Source organism: Octopus sinensis, unplaced genomic scaffold (assembly GCF_006345805.1).
Source record: "Octopus sinensis unplaced genomic scaffold, ASM634580v1 Contig18964, whole genome shotgun sequence".
In the NCBI taxonomy this organism is placed as follows: Eukaryota; Metazoa; Mollusca; class Cephalopoda; order Octopoda; family Octopodidae; genus Octopus; species Octopus sinensis.
In genome coordinates this window covers 235,220-259,061 of record NW_021836152.1, presented here as the reverse complement: position 1 = coordinate 259,061, position 23,842 = coordinate 235,220, and the positions used below count along the sequence as shown (strand labels likewise).

The 23,842-nt window shown below is 35.9% G+C and overlaps 1 protein-coding gene across 1 annotated transcript; it reads left to right on the top strand.

Moving 5' to 3' along the window:
• Positions 1–405: 405 nt before the first annotated feature.
• Positions 406–22,566, top strand: LOC118761994 (the record flags this gene model as incomplete). The annotated part of the gene is made up of 5 exons (XM_036500183.1): positions 406–492; positions 10,916–10,987; positions 12,456–12,506; positions 13,642–13,692; positions 17,088–22,566. Coding segments are annotated over 5 exons (5,120 nt in total), but the record flags the coding sequence as incomplete, so codon positions are not given.
• Positions 22,567–23,842: the final 1,276 nt, after the last annotated feature.

Genomic DNA, 23,842 nt, shown 5'->3' with positions numbered 1-23,842 from the left:
CTTGACGTAATTATCTCTTTATAGCACTGTTTTTCAGTAGTTGACTTATCCTCTCTTTATACCTGTACCTTAAACTCCCTGAAAATCAGAGAAATACGGAAGGAAAGAGAAAACTAAAAGCAAAATATTGTTATGAAGAGACAATGAAATTAAATAATTACAATATTGTTAAATTTTATTTGATGTCTGAATACAGAGAGTATAGATAGGAAATTAGTTTATATTTTGGTTGCTCTTAATATAGAGTTTTGTTATATTGAAACTGTAAAGTGTGCTGACCAAAAGCATAGTGGTCAGCCGTTGACCATTGACAATAGAAATATGTCACAATAGTGAAATATAGATTATTAACAAAGATAAGCACATCATCCTATACAACGCAAATCTTGAAAATATTCATTTCAGAACATTCAACAGGAAGTATAGTATCCGGAGCCAGTACCGATTCCGGTTTACAATCATCTTCTGGAGTAGATGAATCAGAGAAAGATTGTAAGTATGAAATAATATTAAGTTACCGATTTCTATACATTTCACCTTCTCCCGTGCTTTTGTATGTTAGAACGACTGAGTACAGATTCTATCCCTAATTAGATTCGAAAAGTTTGCTGTATAATAATTCTATTCAATATATCGATATTACTGAGATTTCACAAAATATCCAACGAGGTTAGAGTTGTTTGTAAAATGAAAATTGAAACGGGAATATATTTAGTATAGTTTTGAGAAAGAGAGAACTAAGCTAATTTGTTTAGGAATATAAATTTAGAGTTAATGACAGCAGTTTTTGTCACATTTTTTACCAAGTTTACTCGTAGGTTATTGTTGTTATTGTTGTGCTATTTAAACGGATGTTTCTCATAATCTAGAAGAATTATAATTAAATGCGTTCCAAGTGTAAACTCTCTGTTATATTACACTGGTAGTAATTTCATTATTACATCCACTACACATTGTCTTTTCCCGAATAGAAAACATTTCTTTGCTACTGTGATAATCGGTATCTGCCTTTCTTACTTCATGAAAGATACAGGTTGCACGATGCAAGTGAATCACAGGCAACAACCCCGACATTTCTCGTCAGATTTCCAGGCTCCTATGGACTAGATGAGTTGTTACTGTCCAAGTCAGTTCTTCTTCAGAACTACTTCCCTTCTTCATTCGTAGAGGAATTATCTCACTTAAACATCACTGCTTTCATATAGTGCTATGCCATTCCTGACACCAACCACCTTGTAAAGGGTTCTAGGTGCATTTTATTGTTGCAAAGCATGTGAAATATTATCGTCTCTCTAAGAAAATGTCTAACAAAATCAGGAACGAAGAATTTGAGCTTGAGGACTGCAGCAAGAAAGAAGTAGTTATCTTTGGGTATAAGGTAAGGTGAGGCTGTACATTAGAAAGTTTCAAGTCTTGTACAAGGTTTTGTCGTAGGCATCATGTAATGGTGGAACTTTCAGGTATAAAGTTGGTGCCATTGATGGCTGGTGGAAGAGAGAATGATTTTGTGTACAAATAAAGCTAAAGCGAAACTAATTCGCAAGTTCGCACCGATTGCAATTCTGATTGCTAAGATTTCCATGGTCAGAGATCAAATACACATCGACAAATAACTCTAATGAGACTGAAAGTGTGAATGCAAAAGAATCCGTTGACATCCTGAGTGTTTGGGACATGCCTTGTAAAAGTGGGACCAACGCACATAGAAAAATAGAAGTGATTTGAATGTTGTATGGCTGGATCAGTCTAATGCTTAGGGATGTGAACAACATAAATCATGTAGGAAAGCAATGGCCTTCGTTTATATACTGGAGGATTTTAAAAATATGACGAAGAGTTGGTTTAACAATTTCCAAATGCTATTCGTTACACACATATTATACAGAGACTAGCATTGGCGTGAAACTGGAGTAAGATGCAAAATGTCAGTCTTTGTTAATGAGATGTTACTCAGATCAGCAGACTGCTCAGCAGATATGGCTGAAGAAACACCATCGATGACATACAAATAAGGGAAAGAGATCAAAAGAACATGCTAATAGTTTTGGACAACCGGAATGGACTATCTCCTTGGTCGAGAATAAGGCTGAATGCAATCAAATAATACGGTTTTTTTTAATTGTCAAATGTCAGCAGAAACAAGTGATATACAACGTATCAGGAGAAACCATGACATATTTTAATGACAAATTTGTAAGTATTTCGTATGCTGGTAGGCTTCCCCATTGTCTAGTAAGAGTAGAGATATTGAGATCATGGTAAAATCGATGATGGTTTATAAGCAAAAGATTTGTGAAAACCTCAAAGTATATATAGTATATGATGTTTCTAGCATGGCTTGCGTATGTATTTTTGAGAATCAGTTCTATTATGTACCATTTCGGATGCATTTTATGCAATGATGTGTAGATAAACAGTTGTGTAGTGTTTGGGGTACCTGATATCAATTAATTTAGTAGAATAAATCATTACTCATCTGGAAAGAAAACTGTTCCTTAAGGATGTTTCACACATCTTCTGTATCAGAAGACATTCTGGCGAACGTTGGTGAGAGCGGTTAAACTTAAAGATTACCAGCAGCAATGTTTCACACAGAGAGTAGGTGATTGTTGTCTAAAGTGAAGTGGTGTGAAACGTATTTGTAGATAGATATTTGATGATTAACCTTGTTGACACTGGAAGTGAGCAGAAAATTATAAGAATGTTTGATTAGTGAGTTCTACTGTAGATGTGAAAACGCCATGTCATAGATGCGTCACAAATATGCAGGTTGATGTGGGCAGTTAAAATCAAAGATTACCAGAAGCAATGTTTCACAGAGAGAGCAGTTGCTTTCTGTCTAACGGTAAGTGGTGTGACCAGTTTTTGTAGATAGATATATGGTTATCAACTTGCTTGACATTGGAGTTGAGCAGAAAACGAGAAGTTTGGTTCGTGAGGTTTACTACGGTAGAGGTGAAAACGCTATGTCATAGATGTGACAGAAATACCACCTTGACCATGATCGATTGGCTGAGTGTATTGACGACACCAGAGATCACAGTGCACCCTCCACTTCTGTCTTCATCTTGACCTTCTCACCTACGTAGCATGTCGTATTTCGTCAAACACTCACTTTTGGATTCGCTCTCAGTGACCTCCTCTGCTCGCGTATATAACTCTCAACAACTGTGCATCTCTAAATATTTTCAGTGAGCTGGTTACCTGTCCCATCTGAAATTTTGTCATAAGTTTTTAGTGATGATGTCTCTCACACCTGATTTCTCTCTGATCCCCTCACTCCTGATGTGCAAATTTAGCAACACTCCAGAACCTCGATTTTTCGATTGTGCTTTCGGCCATTATCAGACTCACATCCTCCCTCTTCGTTGTGTACCAGCTTTCACACCTGTTGTAAATTGCAGGTAAATAGGTGTCGTTGAAGAGGTTTATGCGATTGGTCCAATCCAGCTTCGTTTTGAGACCAACTTTCATATATCAACGCAATGTATTGTGACATCCAACATAATTTAACAATATTGCAATTACTTGACGTAATTATCTCTTTATAGCACTGTTTTTCAGTAGTTGACTTATCCTCTCTTTATACCTGTACCTTAAACTCCCTGAAAATCAGAGAAATACGGAAGGAAAGAGAAAACTAAAAGCAAAATATTGTTATGAAGAGACAATGAAATTAAATAATTACAATATTGTTAAATTTTATTTGATGTCTGAATACAGAGAGTATAGATAGGAAATTAGTTTATATTTTGGTTGCTCTTAATATAGAGTTTTGTTATATTGAAACTGTAAAGTGTGCTGACCAAAAGCATAGTGGTCAGCCGTTGACCATTGACAATAGAAATATGTCACAATAGTGAAATATAGATTATTAACAAAGATAAGCACATCATCCTATACAACGCAAATCTTGAAAATATTCATTTCAGAACATTCAACAGGAAGTATAGTATCCGGAGCCAGTACCGATTCCGGTTTACAATCATCTTCTGGAGTAGATGAATCAGAGAAAGATTGTAAGTATGAAATAATATTAAGTTACCGATTTCTATACATTTCACCTTCTCCCGTGCTTTTGTATGTTAGAACGACTGAGTACAGATTCTATCCCTAATTAGATTCGAAAAGTTTGCTGTATAATAATTCTATTCAATATATCGATATTACTGAGATTTCACAAAATATCCAACGAGGTTAGAGTTGTTTGTAAAATGAAAATTGAAACGGGAATATATTTAGTATAGTTTTGAGAAAGAGAGAACTAAGCTAATTTGTTTAGGAATATAAATTTAGAGTTAATGACAGCAGTTTTTGTCACATTTTTTACCAAGTTTACTCGTAGGTTATTGTTGTTATTGTTGTTATTTAAACGGATGTTTCTCATAATCTAGAAGAATTATAATTAAATGCGTTCCAAGTGTAAACTCTCTGTTATATTACACTGGTAGTAATTTCATTATTACATCCACTACACATTGTCTTTTCCCGAATAGAAAACATTTCTTTGCTACTGTGATAATCGGTATCTGCCTTTCTTACTTCATGAAAGATACAGGTTGCACGAAGCAAGTGAATCACAGGCAACAACCCCGACATTTATCGTCAGATTTCCAGGCTCCTATGGACTAGATGAGTTGTTACTGTCCAAGTCAGTTCTTCTTCAGAACTACTTCCCTTCTTCATTCGTAGAGGAACATATATCTCTTAAACATCACTGCTTTCATATAGTGCTATGCCATTCCTGACACCAACCACTTTATACAGGGTTCTAGGTGCATTTTATTGTTGCAAAGCATGTGAAATATTATCGTCTCTCTAAGAAAATGTCCAACAAAATCAGGAACGAAGAATTTGAGCTTGAGGACTGCAGCAAGAAAGAAGTAGTTATCTTTGGGTATAAGGTAAGGTGAGGCTGTACATTAGAAAGTTTCAAGTCTTGTACAAGGTTTTGTCGTAGGCATCATGTAATGGTGGAACTTTCAGGTATAAAGTTGGTGCCATTGATGGCTGGTGGAAGAGAGAATGATTTTGTGTACAAATAAAGCTAAAGCGAAACTAATTCGCAAGTTCGCACCGATTGCAATTCTGATTGCTAAGATTTCCATGGTCAGAGATCAACTACACATCGACAAAATAACTCTAATGAGACTGAAAGTGTGAATGCAAAAGAATCCGTTGACATCCTGAGTGTTTGGGACATGCCTTGTAAAAGTGGGACCAACGCACATAGAAAAATAGAAGTGATTTGAATGTTGTATGGCTGGATCAGTCTAATGCTTAGGGATGTGAACAACATAAATCATGTAGGAAAGCAATGGCCTTCGTTTATATACTGGAGGATTTTAAAAATATGACGAAGAGTTGGTTTAACAATTTCCAAATGCTATTCGTTACACACATATTATACAGAGACTAGCATTGGCGTGAAACTGGAGTAAGATGCAAAATGTCAGTCTTTGTTAATGAGATGTTACTCAGATCAGCAGACTGCTCAGCAGATATGGCTGAAGAAACACCATCGATGACATACAAATAAGGGAAAGAGATCAAAAGAACATGCTAATAGTTTTGGACAACCGGAATGGACTATCTCCTTGGTCGAGAATAAGGCTGAATGCAATCAAATAATACGGTTTTTTTTAATTGTCAAATGTCAGCAGAAACAAGTGATATACAACGTATCAGGAGAAACCATGACATATTTTAATGACAAATTTGTAAGTATTTCGTATGCTGGTAGGCTTCCCCATTGTCTAGTAAGAGTAGAGATATTGAGATCATGGTAAAATCGATGATGGTTTATAAGCAAAAGATTTGTGAAAACCTCAAAGTATATATAGTATATGATGTTTCTAGCATGGCTTGCGTATGTATTTTTGAGAATCAGTTCTATTATGTACCATTTCGGATGCATTTTATGCAATGATGTGTAGATAAACAGTTGTGTAGTGTTTGGGGTACCTGATATCAATTAATTTAGTAGAATAAATCATTACTCATCTGGAAAGAAAACTGTTCCTTAAGGATGTTTCACACATCTTCTGTATCAGAAGACATTCTGGCGAACGTTGGTGAGAGCGGTTAAACTTAAAGATTACCAGCAGCAATGTTTCACACAGAGAGTAGGTGATTGTTGTCTAAAGTGAAGTGGTGTGAAACGTATTTGTAGATAGATATTTGATGATTAACCTTGTTGACACTGGAAGTGAGCAGAAAATTATAAGAATGTTTGATTAGTGAGGTCTACTGTAGATGCGAAAACGCCATGTCATAGATGCGTCACAAATACGCAGGTTGATGTGGGCAGTTAAAATCAAAGATTACCAGAAGCAATGTTTCACAGAGAGAGCAGGTTCTTTCTGTCTAACGGTAAGTGGTGTGACCAGTTTTTGTAGATAGATATATGGTTATCAACTTGCTTGACATTGGAGTTGAGCAGAAAACGGGAAGTTTGGTTCGTGAGGTTTACTACGGTAGAGGTGAAAACGCTATGTCATAGATGTGACAGAAATACCACCTTGACCATGATCGATTGGCTGAGTGTATTGACGACACCAGAGATCACAGTGCACCCTCCACTTCTGTCTTCATCTTGACCTTCTCATCTACGTAGCATGTCGTATTTCGTCAAACACTCACTTTTGGATTCGCTCTCAGTGACCTCCTCTGCTCGCGTATATAACTCTCAACAACTGTGCATCTCTAAATATTTTCAGTGAGCTGGTTACCTGTCCCATCTGAAATTTTGCCATAAGTTTTTAGTGATGATGTCTCTCACACTTGATTTCTCTCTGATCACCTCACTCCTGATGTGCAAATTTAGTAACACTCCATAACCTCGATTTTTCGATTGTGCTTTGGGCCATTATCAGACTCACATCCTCCCTCTTCGTTGTGTACCAGCTTTCACACCTGTTGTAAATTGCAGGTAAATAGGTGTCGTTGAAGAGGTTTATGCGATTGGTCCAATCCAGCTTCGTTTTGAGACCAACTTTCATATATCAACGCAATGTATTGTGACATCCAACATAATTTAACAATATTGCAATTACTTGACGTAATTATCTCTTTATAGCACTGTTTTTCAGTAGTTGACTTATCCTCTCTTTATACCTGTACCTTAAACTCCCTGAAAATCAGAGAAATACGGAAGGAAAGAGAAAACTAAAAGCAAAATATTGTTATGAAGAGACAATGAAATTAAATAATTACAATATTGTTAAATTTTATTTGATGTCTGAATACAAAGAGTATAGATAGGAAATTAGTTTATATTTTGGTTGCTCTTAATATAGAGTTTTGTTATATTGAAACTGTAAAATGTGCTGACCAAAAGCATAGTGGTCAGCCGTTGAGCATTGAAAATAAAGATATCTTACGGTAATGGAATATTTTTGATTAATAGATATAATCATATTATAGTGTAAAATGTAAAACTTGAAAATATATTTTTCCGACACATAGTCGCAAACAATACTGTCACCTAACTTTCCTATGCTTGAAACGGAATCATATGATCATGAGGATAAAATATCATTACCTTATCGATTTCTGAAAATTTTACCTTTACTTGTGTCAATTTCTTTGTCAGAATGACTGACAACATGTTCCAATCCACATTTTGCATTTGAAAAGTTTGCTGCATAATAATTCTATTAAACATATCGATATTATTGTAATTTCACAAAATATCCGATGTGGTGAGCATGGTTTGTAAAATGGATAACTTCGAAGACAATAGATTTAATATTTCACTTTGGAAGAGAAAACTAATATTTGTAGTTGTTTAGCGATAAACATTCGTGTTAATGACATTTCTCTTTGTTTTACTTTTATACTATGTTTGCTGATAGATTAATGTTGTTATTTTGGCTGATGTTTCTAAAAAAGTACTTGGAAATGTATTTCAAGTATAAGCAGTCTGTTTTATTTCACAGATATTTCATTACATACGCTACACATTGCCTTTATCCAACTTATTTCTGTGATAGTTGTCTATATTTCTTACTTCAAAACAGATACTGGTTGCAAGATACTATACAATAATTGACAATATCTTCATCCTTCATCGTCTGATTTCCATGCTCCCACCTCTTGATCGGATAGCAGACACATCTCAGTTAACCATTCTAGGTTTTATATGAGGGTATAATTTCCTAAAACAAACCACTTGATAAAGTGTCCTAGGTGCATTTTATTGTGGTACAAGCAAAAGAAACGTTGATGTCTTTCTAATAAAACCTCTAAGAAAGCGAGGAATTGAAATTTTAGCTGAGTGTTTGCAGCGAGAAGGGAGGCAAGAGCAAAGACTGCAGCAACTCTAACAAGCTATAAGCATTATATAATAGTAAGGGGTTGTGGTATAAAATAGAAGGTATTTATGACTGATATAAAGCAGAAAGTGTTTACATATCAAAGGAATCTGAAGCACAATTAATTGGCCAGTTGAAATTAGTTTCAATCCTTAATGGCAAGCTTTACGTGGATGTACATGCTAAGAGATCACCTATACACCTACAAAATAATTGATATGTGATGGAAAGTGTGCAGAGGACTGGAATCCCCTGACTTTCTTGGTTTGTAGGACGTGAAATGTAAAACTGGGATCAACACACAAAGAAGAATTGAAGTAATTTGAATGTTGTACGGCTTGATAGCTCTAAAGCATATGGGTGTGGACCATACAAATTATTGATGAAATCAATGAACTTCTTTTACATACTGGGGAAATTTTAAGGTCTGATGATGAGCTGGTTTAACAATTTCAAAAGGCAGCTCATTACAAACCATTTTACAGGGACTGTCATCGGAAATGGAGCAGGGTGCACAATATTAATCCTTCAGTTTGGAGATGTTACTTAGATCAGTAGTTTGCTCAGAAGAAATGACCCAAGTGAAAGCACCAGACAAGACATTCATGGATGACATAAAAATACTATGTAGAGACCAAAATGTTATGCAAATATTTCTGGATAGCCTGGGTGGAATGATTACTTTGTCAAGAATTTGACTTGAAGCAAATAAATAATACAATCTGTTATTTGTGGAAGATCAGCAGAACAAAGTGAAGTTCAAAGTAGCAGGAGAAACTATGCATACGTTTAGGGAAAAACTTATAAAAGTTTCGGACAGTGGTCCGCTGCCTCTTTGTCCAATAATTGTAAGGGCATTAAGATGAAAACGAAAACATGGGAATGGGTTAAAAGAATGAGAGTATTCGAAACTTCCTGGCAAACGTCAGATTCAATGCTTCCAGTTTGATCTATATTTGCGTCAGGCTTATATATGCTTAATTGTCAGTTATTATGTATCATTTCGGATATGTTTATACAATAGTATGTAGATGACCAGTTAAATGTAGTTAATAAGGTTTTGTGCAAGTGTACAATGTTTCAGGATACCTGCTGTCGCGGTGTCAGATTGTTTGAAGTTAGTCCAGCAATTAGAAATTGGTGTGCAGTAATTAATTGATTTATCTAAAATAGTAAAAAGTCGTTTATGTTTTGTTTATTCGATAGTTATTTACTTCATTCTCTGATAAAATTGGTGCTGGGGCGGGCTTATCTCAATTTTTTGTGTCTATTATGTGTCGGAGAGAGAAATCTTACTACATGAGGTTTAATTTCTACTCGGCCCTTTAATAGATCTATAACCAGAAGGAGCTGGTCATAGCCTCAGTGAAAAATACAGATCTAACCCGTCAGATATTCCATTCTTTCATTTTGTTAATCATCACACAAGGAACTGCTAAAATGCCTCGTTTTGTTGTATACGGTTGGATTGTGGTAGCAGTCAGGGTACAATATGATATCTCTCCACCGTACAGTTTGTAATTGTACATCTGAACTCCTTCTAGTGTTAACGACTTTTGTAATGGTCAAGTTAAACATTGCCAGATAATCACGGATTTCTCTCTATAGTACTAAGCTCCACTGGTGTATATCAGTGTTTTCAGCTTGCGAGACGACTGGTGTAGCAATTTCTGTGTTTATCGACAATTAATGGGACGGAAGTGTTTTGGAAATGGTGTTGTAGGAACTGTGTGCAATATCTTAGTTAAATTAGGAAGATTTGAGTTGTTATATCACGAATTATGTCGGATGTTGCTGTTACAAAATATTACCTCTTCATATCTTTTAACAATGTTTTAAAACTTTTATTTTCGCTGTTGTTTTTTCTTAGATACAACATTAAATTTATCGTTCCATCCACTAAGCATTGTCTTTATCGAAGTAATGACTTTGGTTTGCTGCTGAGAAAACCATTGTCTCTTTCTCTTTCAAGATAAATACTAGCTGCATATAACAATACAATCGAATACATCCTCATCATTTATCGTCTGATTTTCTTTCTAAAATGCATTGGATGGGCGGTCTCTACCCAAGACTCTTCATATTCAGAGATACTACCCACCCCCATTGGTTGAGGAACATATGTCTCTTAAAGATACCCGCTTTTCTACCGATTGACTCTCAGGTTCAAGATCTGAAGCTCATTTCTCAACACTTCCTTCCATTTTTCTTGAGGTTCTCTCCACATTTACAGATCGGTGCTCTTTATACAGCTGATCTTATTCATACATATCCCATGGTCATACTAGCAGAGTTGTCTGTCTTGCGTACTACATACAAGTGATAACTCTCGATTTTTATCGTAAAACATGTCAGCATTTTATACCTGCACACTGACAGTGACCATCCAGTGGAGCATGCTGGTTCCATTTTGTTCAAGACTTTACACGTCCTCTGTGTTCACAACATACATTTCACTACTATGTAGCATACACAGCTGTTCATACACAGGCTGCCCATTGATGATCAGAAACTCCCACAATAATAAAATATATATTATTAATATCTAGATTTAAAATATTTTATAATAAAATTTAAAAACCTTGAAATATTTATTTCAGGGTTTCCCAAGTCTCAGAACAAGCAAGTCCAGACAGAGGCATTTACTTCAAAAGATGCATCACAGCAAGTTGGTGAGTATAAAATAACTAATTGATTTCTATCAATTTTACCTTCACCTGAGGCATTCATGGATTACTTAATAGTACTAAGGAGAGATGAAAAGGATATGCAAATAATTCTGGTTAGACTGGATTAACTCATTATTTGGAAAAAATGTGGTTTAAATCGAATAAGTAGTGCTGTCTATCGTTTGTAACTGATCAGCAGAAACAAGTGAAGTTACAAATAGCAAGAGAAATCATGCCAAAATCTTGAAGACAATGGTATGGTAGCTTGCTGAGAGACACGTCTTGAGGCAATCGGATCAAGGCACACACTGTGATGGAGTTAAAATCAAAACATAATGCAAAATAAATTTGGCGCTTCCAGTTTGATTTATTTCTCTGTCTTGCTTATATATTCTTGAGAGTCAGTACTATTCCGGATATAATTCCTTTACAGTAATATGTAAATGTACGTTCATAAATCTATCTATCTATCTATCTATCTATCTATCTATCTATCTATCTATCTATCTATCTATCTATCTATCTATCTATCTATCTATCTATACTATCTATCTATCTATCTATCTATCTATCTATCTATCTATCTATCTATCTATCTATCTATCTATCTATCTATCTATCTATCTATCTATCTATCTATCTATCTATCTATCTATCTATCTATCTATCTATCTATCCCATCTATCTATCTATCTATCTATCTATCTATCTATCTATCTATCTATCTATCTATCTATCTATCTATCTATATATATGTATGTATATACATCTACATACATATACATATATACATACACACATACCTAAATATATGTGAGTGTGTGTGATTGTGTGCGTGTCTGTGTATATATGTGTGTGTGTGTGTAGTTAATGAGTTTCTATACAAGTGTTTTGGGATACCTGATATCACTTTCGGCTCCACTTGCTTAGGAGCAAACATTGCTCACCTGAAAATAGCTGCTTATTAAGGAGGATTAATGACATTGAAATATCTTCAAATATTTCCGGAATCAGATGCTATTCTGATGAATTTTGATGTGGGGGTGTAAGATTAAAGTTTACCAGCAGCAACCTTTTAAAAAGAGAGCAGGTGTATATTAATCCTACTTGAAGTATTGTGACATGCGTTTGTGGTTAAATGTTTGGAGACCAGCTTCATTGACATCAGAATTAGAAGAGGAGAAGAATGTCAATAACTTTAGATTATGGAGATATCTTAATAGAGTGATTCTTAGATTATGTAAGATGTTTTAATAGGGAGATATATTAGGTTAGTCTATTTAGTTGTGGGCCTGAATATTGAGCTATTACATGGTATCACTGTACAAAGTATGAAAATATTGACCCAAGCCGTACTGGTCACCAGTTGACCATCAATGACTGGAATGTCACAGAATAACAAAATTTTGATTATTAATTAAGATAAAGACATTTTTCTGTAAAGTGTAAAATTTAGGAATATCTATTTCAGTTTCTTCAATGCTTGTTGACAATGAAGTTCAAACAGAGGTGGAGCCAGTTGGTGAGTATAAATCAACATTACCTTATTGATTTCTATCAAGTTTGCCATTACCTCATCTACTTTATTAAGGATGATACGTGAGAAGTAAATGAGATATGTAAGATGTCTTAATTGAGAGCGGAGATTTAGGAATGCCAATCAATTTTGTTGGGGCCACTGTTGAAAGTATATAAATATTGACGAAACCTGAGTGATCGTTTGATGATAGGAATCTCTCACAATAACAGAATATAGATTATTGATAATGATAAAAAGATTTTACTGTAAATAATATTTATTTCAGAGAATCTAAAGCTTGAAGGGAAATAAGTGCAGACGATGGTAGTAGCAGAGCCAGTTGATAAGTATAAAATAACAGCCTATAAATGTTTATTTTGCCTTTGTTTCTATGGCTGCCTCATGTGCCGATAGAGAAAATAGTGAAATACGACAGAGAGTGATCTGTGAGGGAAGGTTAGTTTATAAGTTTGCGAAAGGAAGATAGTAGAGGGAGGAGGAATGGTGGATATGGTTGGGGATGAGAAACAGTAGGGCATCATATGTGCATGTAGATACATGAGGGAGAATGGAGGAGAATGCGACATGTGTGGGGGAGGCATTGTTCGGGGACAAACATGCGCTTATGACCTTGATTTTATTTAGTTTGGTGGTTGTTCTCAAGCACAGCAAACTGCCAAGTGACTGTTAGGCTCAACATTTCAAGATCATTACTCACCATTTCGTCCCATTCTTCCTGGGTATTCATTAGGGAAATCTGGAGGTGAGAGAACAATGCCATATCATAGATTGGGCTCCGATAGATGAAAGGGAAAATTAAGCTAAGAGATAATCAGTGTTATCAAGTGATAATTATATAAGATAATTATTAGATTATGTAGATATCTTAATAGAGTGATTCTTAGATTATGTGGGAAGTCTTAATAGGGAGATATATGAAGGTTAGTCTATTTACTTGTGGACCTGAATATTGAGTTATTACATGGTATCCCTATAGAAAGTATGAAAATGTTGACCCAAGCCGTACGGGTCACCATCTGACCAGCAATGACAAGAATGTCACACAATAACAAAATTTGGATTATTAAGATAAAGACATTTTTCTGTAAAGTGTAAAATTTAGAAAATTTTGTTTCAGTTACTTTAACGCTTGTTGACAATGAAGTCCAAACAGAGGTGGAGCCAGTTGGTGAGTATAAATTACCAATACCTTATTGATTTCTATCAATTTTACCATTATCCGAGCAACTTTGTTTGACAGAATGACTGAGAACAAGTCCTATTGCTACATTTATTTCGAATGGTTAGCTACACATTTTTTTCTATTCTTGTACAACTACAGGAATATCCAATAAATGGATTTTATAGTAAAGTGGAAGCATCAGATATTCTTCCACTCAGAAAAATAGGCGTCTCAAGATAAGGAGAAATATGCAAAAGATAAAATATAAACCCTTAAGCGGTTCTGTCCCTTTAAGGAGAATAAGTACCATCAGTCATCTCACTTTAGTCTCTCTCGCCCTCTCTCTTCCACTCCCTTTGTATACAACAAGCAGCAGCTCCTCTCGTTCCCAGTCAAGTAACCACATCAATTTTTTTAAAAATATTGTTATTATTGAAATTTAATAAAATGTCCACCAAGGTTATCGCTGTTGGCAAAATGGCTAAATTAGAAAACAGAATAGAGTTAATATTGTCTTTTGGGAAGGTGGCGAGCTGGCAGAAACATTAGAACGCCGGGCGAAATGCTTAGCGTTACTTCATCTGTCTTTACATCCTAAGTTCAAATTCCACCGAGGTCGATTTTGCCTTTCATCCTTTCGGGGTCGATAAATTGAGTACCAGTTGCGTACTGGGGTCGATCTAATCGACTGGCGCCGTCGCCAAAGGATTCTGGCCTTGTGCCTAGAGTAGAAAATAATATTGTCCTTTAGAATAGGAACTAAAAGGATTTTGTTGTTTAAAGGTAAACAGGTGATTTAATGACAAAGTGTTTGTTCATTTTACATTTTTAGTAAGCTTACTGATTGATTATTGTTGTTGGCGCTTTTGCTTAACCAGATGTTATGGTGAAACTTGTTCTAATAGTGAACAGCCTGGTTTTTTCACTGTCATTACGTCCACTATTCAACCATTATATCTATTCAATATTGCCTTTATTCAAGTAGAAGGCTGCTTTGCAGCTCAGACAAGCTCTCTCTCTCTGTGTCTTTCTTTCTCTCTCTCTCTTTCTCGCTCCCTTTCACTATCTACAAGTTTCAATACAGTAAATGATATCATCCTCTCCCTTTTATCATCTGCTCTCTATGCTCCCATGTACTGGATGGGTGGTCACTGTCCATGTCATTTCTTATTAACAGTAAACTACCCATAATGATTGCTTGAGGATTACCTCTCAATTAACCATTCCAGCTTTTTCATGGTGGTATACCCTTCTTATCACCAACCACTTTCAAAGGGTCCTGGGTGAATATAATTGTGGCTCAAACACTACAAGAGATTGCCATGTCCTCGGCAAGATTAAACCTCCCTCTCAAACTTACGTTGTCAACTCTCATCCAACAACCACTTCCTAGTGCGTAGTGGGAGCATTTGATCATAGCACCAGCATTAGTAAGGTTGTGTCACATTCCAAATTATTAGAAAGTTAGTCCTCACTACTCTATGATGTCTTTGTTCACTGATATGTTTAAGATGGGAGAAGAAGAGATTATAGAAGAATCGGAATGCAAAGACTAAAAGATACGAGACAATAAGGATAAAAAAAGTGATTCGAAGGAGCGGTGGAGGATGACAACAATAAATGATGGAGACTGAGTTACAACGGTGTGTGAGGTACCAGAGTGCTTAATTATTTATTAAGATTCCTTGGTTGCTCACTCTCACTGTTTCTCTTGCCCTCCTCCTCTCACTGGGTAATCATGTATGTCTTCTACTATAAAACACCTGTTTCAATCCCTCTGTCACAGTCGAAGCTGTCATCCTCTGGCACACAACCACCTCCTCCTCCAATACTCTCCCTCTCAAAGGCTTTTTGTCTTACAAGTTCTTTGGTGACCCCCACCAGTGCTTGTGGATCCAGATCCCACTGTAAGGTTGTTGGTGTTGGGAAGAGTATCCAGCTGTAAAATCCTGCCAAATCAGACAGTGAAGCCTGGTGCATTCTTCTCCCTAGCCAGCCCCTGACAAAACGTACAAACCCAGCCAGAATGGGGAACCGACGTTCAATGATGATAGTGGTAGTGATGGTAGGTAGCGATGGATGCTAATTACTTGCAAATACATCAAAGTTATACATGTTAAATTAGGAGATAGACTGACCAAATCTCAACTGAGATAATGGATAATTACAGGTTTCTGGATTGCCATAAATACTAGTAATTACTAAAAGATCACATGGGTAGTTACAGGGTTATATATTTCTGTGAATATTTTCATATATATCTGTATATTTGTAAAACACTAATTGGTATTTTAAATCAGAGCATTTAGAATTAGCCCAGCAATAAGGAAGTGGAGTGCAGAAAGTTATTGACTATAAATTATCAATAATTATTCGTTTTCTCTAAATCGGTAAAAGGCAATTTCTGTTTTGTTTATTCGAATTTTATTTACCTCATTCATTGATAGAATTGGTGTTGGGACTAATCTAATTTTTAACGTCTAACATGAGGTCAGGGAGAGAGAGAGAGAGAGAGAGAGAGAGAGAGAGAGAGAAAGAGAGAGAGAAGAAAGAGAGAGAAAGAGAGAGAGAGAAGAGAGAGAGAGAGAAAGAGAGAGAGAGAAAGAGAGAGAGAGAAATAAAGAGAGAGGGAGAAAGTGAGAGAGAGAGAAAGAGAGAGAGATCATAAATCTTACGACATCAGTGGGGTTACAAGCTGAAAACACTGATATACACCAGCGGTGTTTGTTACTGAAGAGCGATATCCGTGATGATCTGGCTATGTATACCTTGACCACTTCAATTGTGGTTAATACTAGAAGGTCGTGTAATAGCTACTCAGGCCATCTTTAATACTCACATACACACACACACACATATATATAACAATACGCAGCTGGTCACAGCCTCCGTAAAAAACACCCAGATCTAACCCGTCAAATATTCCATTCTTTCATCTTGTTAAACATCACAGAGTTAACTTACAAAATACAGTGTTTTGTTTTGTGGGGTGGAGTGTGGTAGCAGTCGGGATGCAATAAATTATTTCCTCATTGTACAGTATGTGGTTGTACATGTGTAGACCTTCTAGTATTAACCACAATTGAAGTGGTCAAGGTATACATAGCCAGATCATCACGGATATCGCTCTTCAGTAACAAACTCCGCTGGTGTATATCAGTGTTTTCAGCTTGTAACCCCACTGATGTCGCTATTTCCGTGTTTATCTACAATAAATGAAATGGAAAGTGTCTTGAAAATGGTGTGGTAGGAATGTTGTGCAATGTTTTCGTTAAATTGAGAAGATTTGATTTGTTTTGTGACTCGAATTGCGTAGGAAGTTGCTGTTACAAATTAATATTACCCATCCATGTCTTTTGAAAATTTAATATAATTTTATTTCTGTTGTTATTGTTATTCAGATGATCACTACATGCAGATACCACGTTTTGACTGTAAAAGTATTATGAAGTCGCATTCATCCAAATTCCGTCCCCTTTGCCCAGCTGTGTCCAAAATATTGCAGCTCACAGACTCCGATAATGATTCCAACAACCTGGTCACAGTTTCAAGTATCGTTGAAATCTGCAATGGAACTGTAACCTATTCACCAGATTTGAAGTTAATAAGTTGTGCCACAACAGGCGGTGATTTTGATTTTCATTGTTCTTCTAATGTCACAGACATGACAAGAATTGGTGAAGACACCGTTCTAGCCACAATTCCATTCCACAAGAAAATAGTTTTCATTAATCCATCAAGTTTCCACATAAAATCTCTGGATTATAGTTTCTTTACAATTTCTTATTTCAAACATTCTACATTTGTAGAGACTGAAATGTTTAGTAAGACAATATATCTCATAGACTGGGATAAAAATAAATTTGAAGAAAAATTTAGTGTGAAAGAAATTGTTGGAAACATAGCAGTTGGTGCACAGTATCATATCTTAATAGCCTTAGCTAATATAAATAGAATTAGCTGTTACACAATAGATGGCAGACACTTGTTTCAGTTGAGGACCCATTCCATCGATATTCCAACCGACCTCACCGTATATCGAAATTATTCTTACGCTCTGCAAGGAAATGTAATTTACAAGATTTCAGCAAACGGTGCTGTATCCCAAAGAGAAATTTGGATAAAAGCTCGATATATTTGTGTGGGAACAAATAATATTTACTTGACTGACCGTTTTGGTCTTGTACATATTATTAGGACAAATAAAGATTTTTGGCCTCGGCTGTCTTACCATCACCAAGACCATGTCCCGAGCCTGATAAACCAAATCCATATTGATGACCCCTCCAACATTACAACGATTCTACCTATGTCAGCCTCTTCAGTAGTAATTATATATCGGGATCTAAAAGCTATATTAGTTACTGAAGAAGGGCAACCGTTTGGTGGAAAATGTTTAACCTTTAAACTCCAGCCTTCTGTTTTCTGTAGAGTGGATTCGACCACATTTCTTGTCCTTTTTAGTGAGGACAGGAAACTTCAGTATATTACCTGTCCACAACTAACTGAAGGTGATTTAATAGACGTCGAAAACAATTACGTTCAAATGTGTCATATGGTATCAAATAGGTGTTTGGCTCTGACCACCAATGAAGGTAAAGTGGAGGTACATATTTTATTGATTAAAACGGATCATGTCGACATTGTAAACAGAATTTCATTGGAACATGACAATGTCGCCATTGCTGCTACTCCAATTAATTTTGTAGTTGTAGACAGAAAGAAACGTAACTTGTTATTCTATTCAAGCTTTGGTGAGGAGCTTTCCAAGAAACACATTGAGTTCAATTGCTATCCTCATCATGTCTTCACAGACAAATTATACTTCTATGTTATCTTCAGGAGAGAGTCTTTGATGACTTGTTACAATATAACTGGACAAAGGAAATGGCAGTTGAAACTTCCTTCAAACTTTCGCTGTCACGCTGCTGTTTTCCAAGGAACAGCTTATGTGCTGGACGATCTACTCAGTCGGATTCTTCTTTACAAGTACCATGACTGGTCAGACTGTCATGTAACCTTTCAAAATCCTTATAATAAAAATCTAAATATTCGACTCGAAGGAAAGGAGAATGACCAAGTTCTCATTGGTGAAATATGTCATCTGGCAAATGGACAGTTGGTGTTGTCCGACATATATAATGATTGTTTGTTATACATTTCCAACGAAGGGAACATTGTGTCTAGATTATCTCTGCCGTCTACAGCTACAGATATATGTCGATGGAATTATAATCAGATAGGCATCACATTACCTCTAGAGAAGCAATTACGGGTCTTCGGAAACGTATCAAAGGCAGTTATAAGTGTAGCATTAAACCAGCCTTATGTACGGGTGTGTAAGCTGGTTGAAAGTCATATTATTTGTTATTGCGATAAACCATCGCATTTAGATATTTTAAACATTAAAAATTGTAATCAAGTTCAAATAATTCATAGAATTAATATTCCTTTTGTAATGAAATCATTATCGTTAGAAAATGAAACACTAAAACTATTGATTGTTGGTAAGAAAGCAGTATTCTTCTACAAGATCATCAGGAAGAGGAGAAGAAGTGTTTTACCATCCCAAGGGAAAACACCCTCCAATCTCTATAGTGATGGTGGTTATGGCGGTGGTCCTTATAGCATTGAGATGATACCGAATATTTTACTGTCACAAGCGAAAACACAATCCAATCTCTATGGTGGACGTATTGATAAAATGTGTGTCCATTTGATAGACAACAGCCGCATGTTTGCTGTAAATGAGCATGACTTGCTGGTGAAAGATCATGTCACAAGAAGCCAAATTAACATGTTCATCGATCTGGTAGATGTATTTTCTAGAAACATCAGTCTCAGTGAAATGTTGTCTTCTAGATTGTATCTACAAGATATCACAGTTTCTGATAAAGCTCATGAAGTTGTTGTCCCTCAAAGTTTTGGAGATAAACATCCAGTGGAGATTGGTTGTTTGGTTATTACAGAAAATAACCTGGTTGCTTTATATGACAGCACAAATGAAAACATTAAGATATTAACTTTTGATGGTCAACTTGTTGACTCTATCAAGTTAAATGTTGTCCCTAGACATATGTGTTGCTGGCGATCAAACACATTGGTTATAACGACCAATAACTATCAACTGCTGACATTAAAAGTGGAATTCCCATTGGTCTTGGCAACTTACCACACGGAAAATAGATACAATTGTATCGCTTGTCGATCCGACAATCTACTGGTGTGTAGCAGCAGTAGTAGTAGTAGTAGTAGTAGTAGTAGTAGTAGTAGTAGTAGTAGTAGTAGCAGCAGCAGTAGCAGTAATGTTGGTGGTGGTACCCGCATACCCGAAATTGAAAACGGCCTGTTTTATATATATATCGATGAAATACAGTCAGCTGTCCGTATTATGAGAGAAATAGACTTATTTTGGATGTGCTACAGATATAATATCACCCATATCTCAGTTATTGCTAATGACAACATCATCGTCAATACCGAGAGGCTCATCACTATTCTGAACCCGAACGGGCAATATTTATATTCATTTAAGCACAGTATTTATTCCCGACCCATTTCTATGGCAACCGATGATACTTATTTGTACATTACTGGACGGAAGAACATCTATGAAAACACGAAAAAGTATCGTATTGTCTCATTGTTGCAGAACGGTGAATACAAGAGAATATTCTTAAATGAAAGACATTATAAACGTCCATTGGATTTCAACAGTATTAACTGTAAAGGTCCGAGAATTGTTGCAAACTATGACTCGTACTTATATATTGAAGGTTTGTACAAGATTAATCGGCAAAAATTCCCCGTTTCACGGTTACAAACAAACAATTGTCCTGTCCAAGTAAAAGATATCGATATCTCTGATGAAGGAAAGACAGTTGTGTGCGAAATGGCCAATAGTGGAAATGTTAAACTATTTGATGATGACGGGAAGTTGCTATGTTACAGAGATTTTGAAAGTTTTGTTGGTGGTGTATGTTTTACAGGAGAAAGAAATATCTTGGTTACACTCCCTAACAGACAAGAAATATTTCAACTGAAGTCACAAAACTTGGAGAAATATAAAGTTTGGGAAAGTCGAGTACCTTATGGTATAATATGGAGAAAAGTGGGAAATATTTACTGGTGTGTACATATCAACATGATTGAATGTGATACTATAAAAATTGATGGGGACCAACTGAAGGTTCTGGAATCTATGTCGTTATCAAATCTTGATTTTGGCCTTCACTTCCCTTCCATTACATCTCAGAAGAAGAAGGGAATGTTCAGTAATGAATTATTTAACAAACTTAAAAACGGTGGCGATGGAGGAGAAAGAAGAAGTACATCAAGGGAAATAGAAGTAAGACGTGGTAATTACATAGCGGAAAGTATGTTAGGAATTGATGAAATATCAGTGAGAAGACTGCCACATAGAACAGCAATGTTCCCGCTTTCATTTTCTCTATCTGGTTTACTAGATTCAAATTCGATGTTTTGTTTTCTTAATGCTTTTAAGCTAATTATGTTACAAGACAATAGTATCGTCGTGCTCCTCCATAAATGTACTCTCATGGTCACCAGTGGAGACGGTCATCTGCTTTACAGTCAAACATTTGAAAAAGAAGCTCAAGATATATGTCAATGGACCGATGAATCATTTGTAGTCCTCTTTCGTGACGATAAACAACTGATTTTCTTCGATACAGATTTGTGTCTTTTAAAAAGGATCACAACTGAAAAACCATACAATTTAATGTACAAAAAGAACGGCAATAATCTGGTATGTGTGTTTGAAGACGCTCCAAATGAATGTAGTAATATTCCATATGTGACATACGCAGACATACTTCACATTGGCCGTGAAATGTACGAGTATAAGGGCCAAGTGAATTTAGGGAAGGAGGGGAAGGTTGTAGCAATGGGTGTGACATCGAATGAAGACATTGTCGTTCTTAAGTACAAGGAAGATCATTACGATGTATGTTGGTACAGAGACAATTGGGTTAGAAGTCAACAACTAATGATTCAAGGTGAGGAACCATTTCCAAACATTTTCAACAAATCCTTGACCATCCACGGCGAAAATATTTACATATCAGATTTTAATAACAATATCCACCAAGTATCTGTAGACAGCAAATGCGAAATCTTTCTCAGCTCTCAGGAAATTGAAGTCTGTCACATCAAGGCCATACATGTTTCGGATTATTTCATCATGATTTACGGAAATTTGGACAACCGTTTTGATGGATTATTTTATTATGAGAGATAAGGCCCTATATTGAATCGATATATGTTACGAGCAATTGGCATTAGCAGCCTTTTGACTATATTTCTTTATTCGATGGGACGCTTCTGGAATAGTCACACAAAATACGTAGGTTTTAGCCTGGATCCTTGAACAAAGATAGTTACCATAATGATTTCTAATTAGTTAATTGATAATAAAATATTAATGAACTAGAAACAGTGTATGTATTCCACTGGAATAGCGTTTCACCCCCCATCCACACACACACACACAATGACGACATTATCTGATTCAAATTGTTACTCTTACATGTTAACAATCTTATAAAAGAAACACAAAATCTCCATTTAAATTCTTATCTTGTCTCACCATGTCGTCTTTCCACTCAGCAAATATTTCAAATGTTTTTTTTTCTTTACTTGAATATATTTTATATATTTAACCCTAATTTAAAGATAATGCTTAATCTTAGAAAGTTTGTTTGAATTCATCACAAAATTATATTCATAAACCAATGCTCGAAATATATATTACATTGTAAAGCTACGGCAGAACATATTCTAAAATATATATTACATCATACGTTATAGAGCTGTGTGATTCATCTCAATGTAAATAAATAATATATTATTCAACAAAAAGATGTTTTCCTGATTTTCTTATTTTTAAAAACTGTTTTGATATTAATGGGGTTTGATAGGTCTAGTTTACAAATCTTTGATACTATTTCAGCCTGTCACAGAGAGAATCTGTTCCAGATATTTTGTTGTAATTTCGATGAAGAGCAGCCGTTCTAAATGTTCAGTGGCAACACAGAAGAACTTGGTAAGGACTACCACAGATCTTCATTGTAGATTTCGACAAGATCGATATAAGCTGTGTGGGTAGAATTTGTAGAGACTGCATGGAATCAGGCATTGTATTGGCCACCTGTCTGAAATATGGTTACAACAACATTAAGTTCAGTTACGGATGCACGCACACAAACACACACACGCATCCGCAAACATACATACACAGGCATACAGACACACACCGACACATATATACACAATGGTTGTTCTAAAGAGGATTAAATTAGATTCGTTTGTGTAAGAAACGATGGTCAGGCTATTAGAGAAACCCAACTTAGAATCTCAGACGTTCCCACCGATCATAATGGGTCTCGATTAAAAAGTGCGCGCGCGCTCGTGTGTGTGTGTGTGCGTGTGTGTGTACATACATATATACATATGTACAAGTACACACATCGCCCATGCCATTCTCTTTGTCATCACCTAACGTCTACTTTTCCATGCTCGCATGGGTCAGACAGAATTTATTGAGGCAGATTTTCTATAGATGGACTCAATTGCTGGTTCCAACTCTGACCTGTTCCCAAGCACAGCAATATTTTCCGACGGCCGGACATGTTTCTGAAGGAAGATTGGAAATGATCGACATCACTTGTATTGATGGTAAGGCCGTTTTTAGTCATCACATGATATCAAGTACACACATGATGAGCTTCTTTCAGTTTCCGGTTACTAAATCCACATACAAATCCTTTGGTTAACCTTTGGCCTAAAGGAGAAGATAATAGCCCAAGTTACCGTGGAGTGGGACTGAACTCGCGATCACATACTTAGGAAGAAAGCTTTGGAACCACACAACCATGGGTTAGTAATCTTCTTAAGGTCAACATTTACTGTTTCGAAACCAATTCTATGCCCTATAGCTGAAATCCCCTTTTTCACAAAACTGAATCGCTTCAAATTGGTTGAAAAGGGTCAGTGCTCCGATACATTTCAAAATATTAAACTTCATTCAGAGAATTAGCGTAGATGAGATGCAGCTTTTGTTTTATGCCAAGGAGAAATACTACTGAGGCTCAGTTTCAAGCAAGGCAGGAACAGAGGGATTGGTTGGACAGAGCTC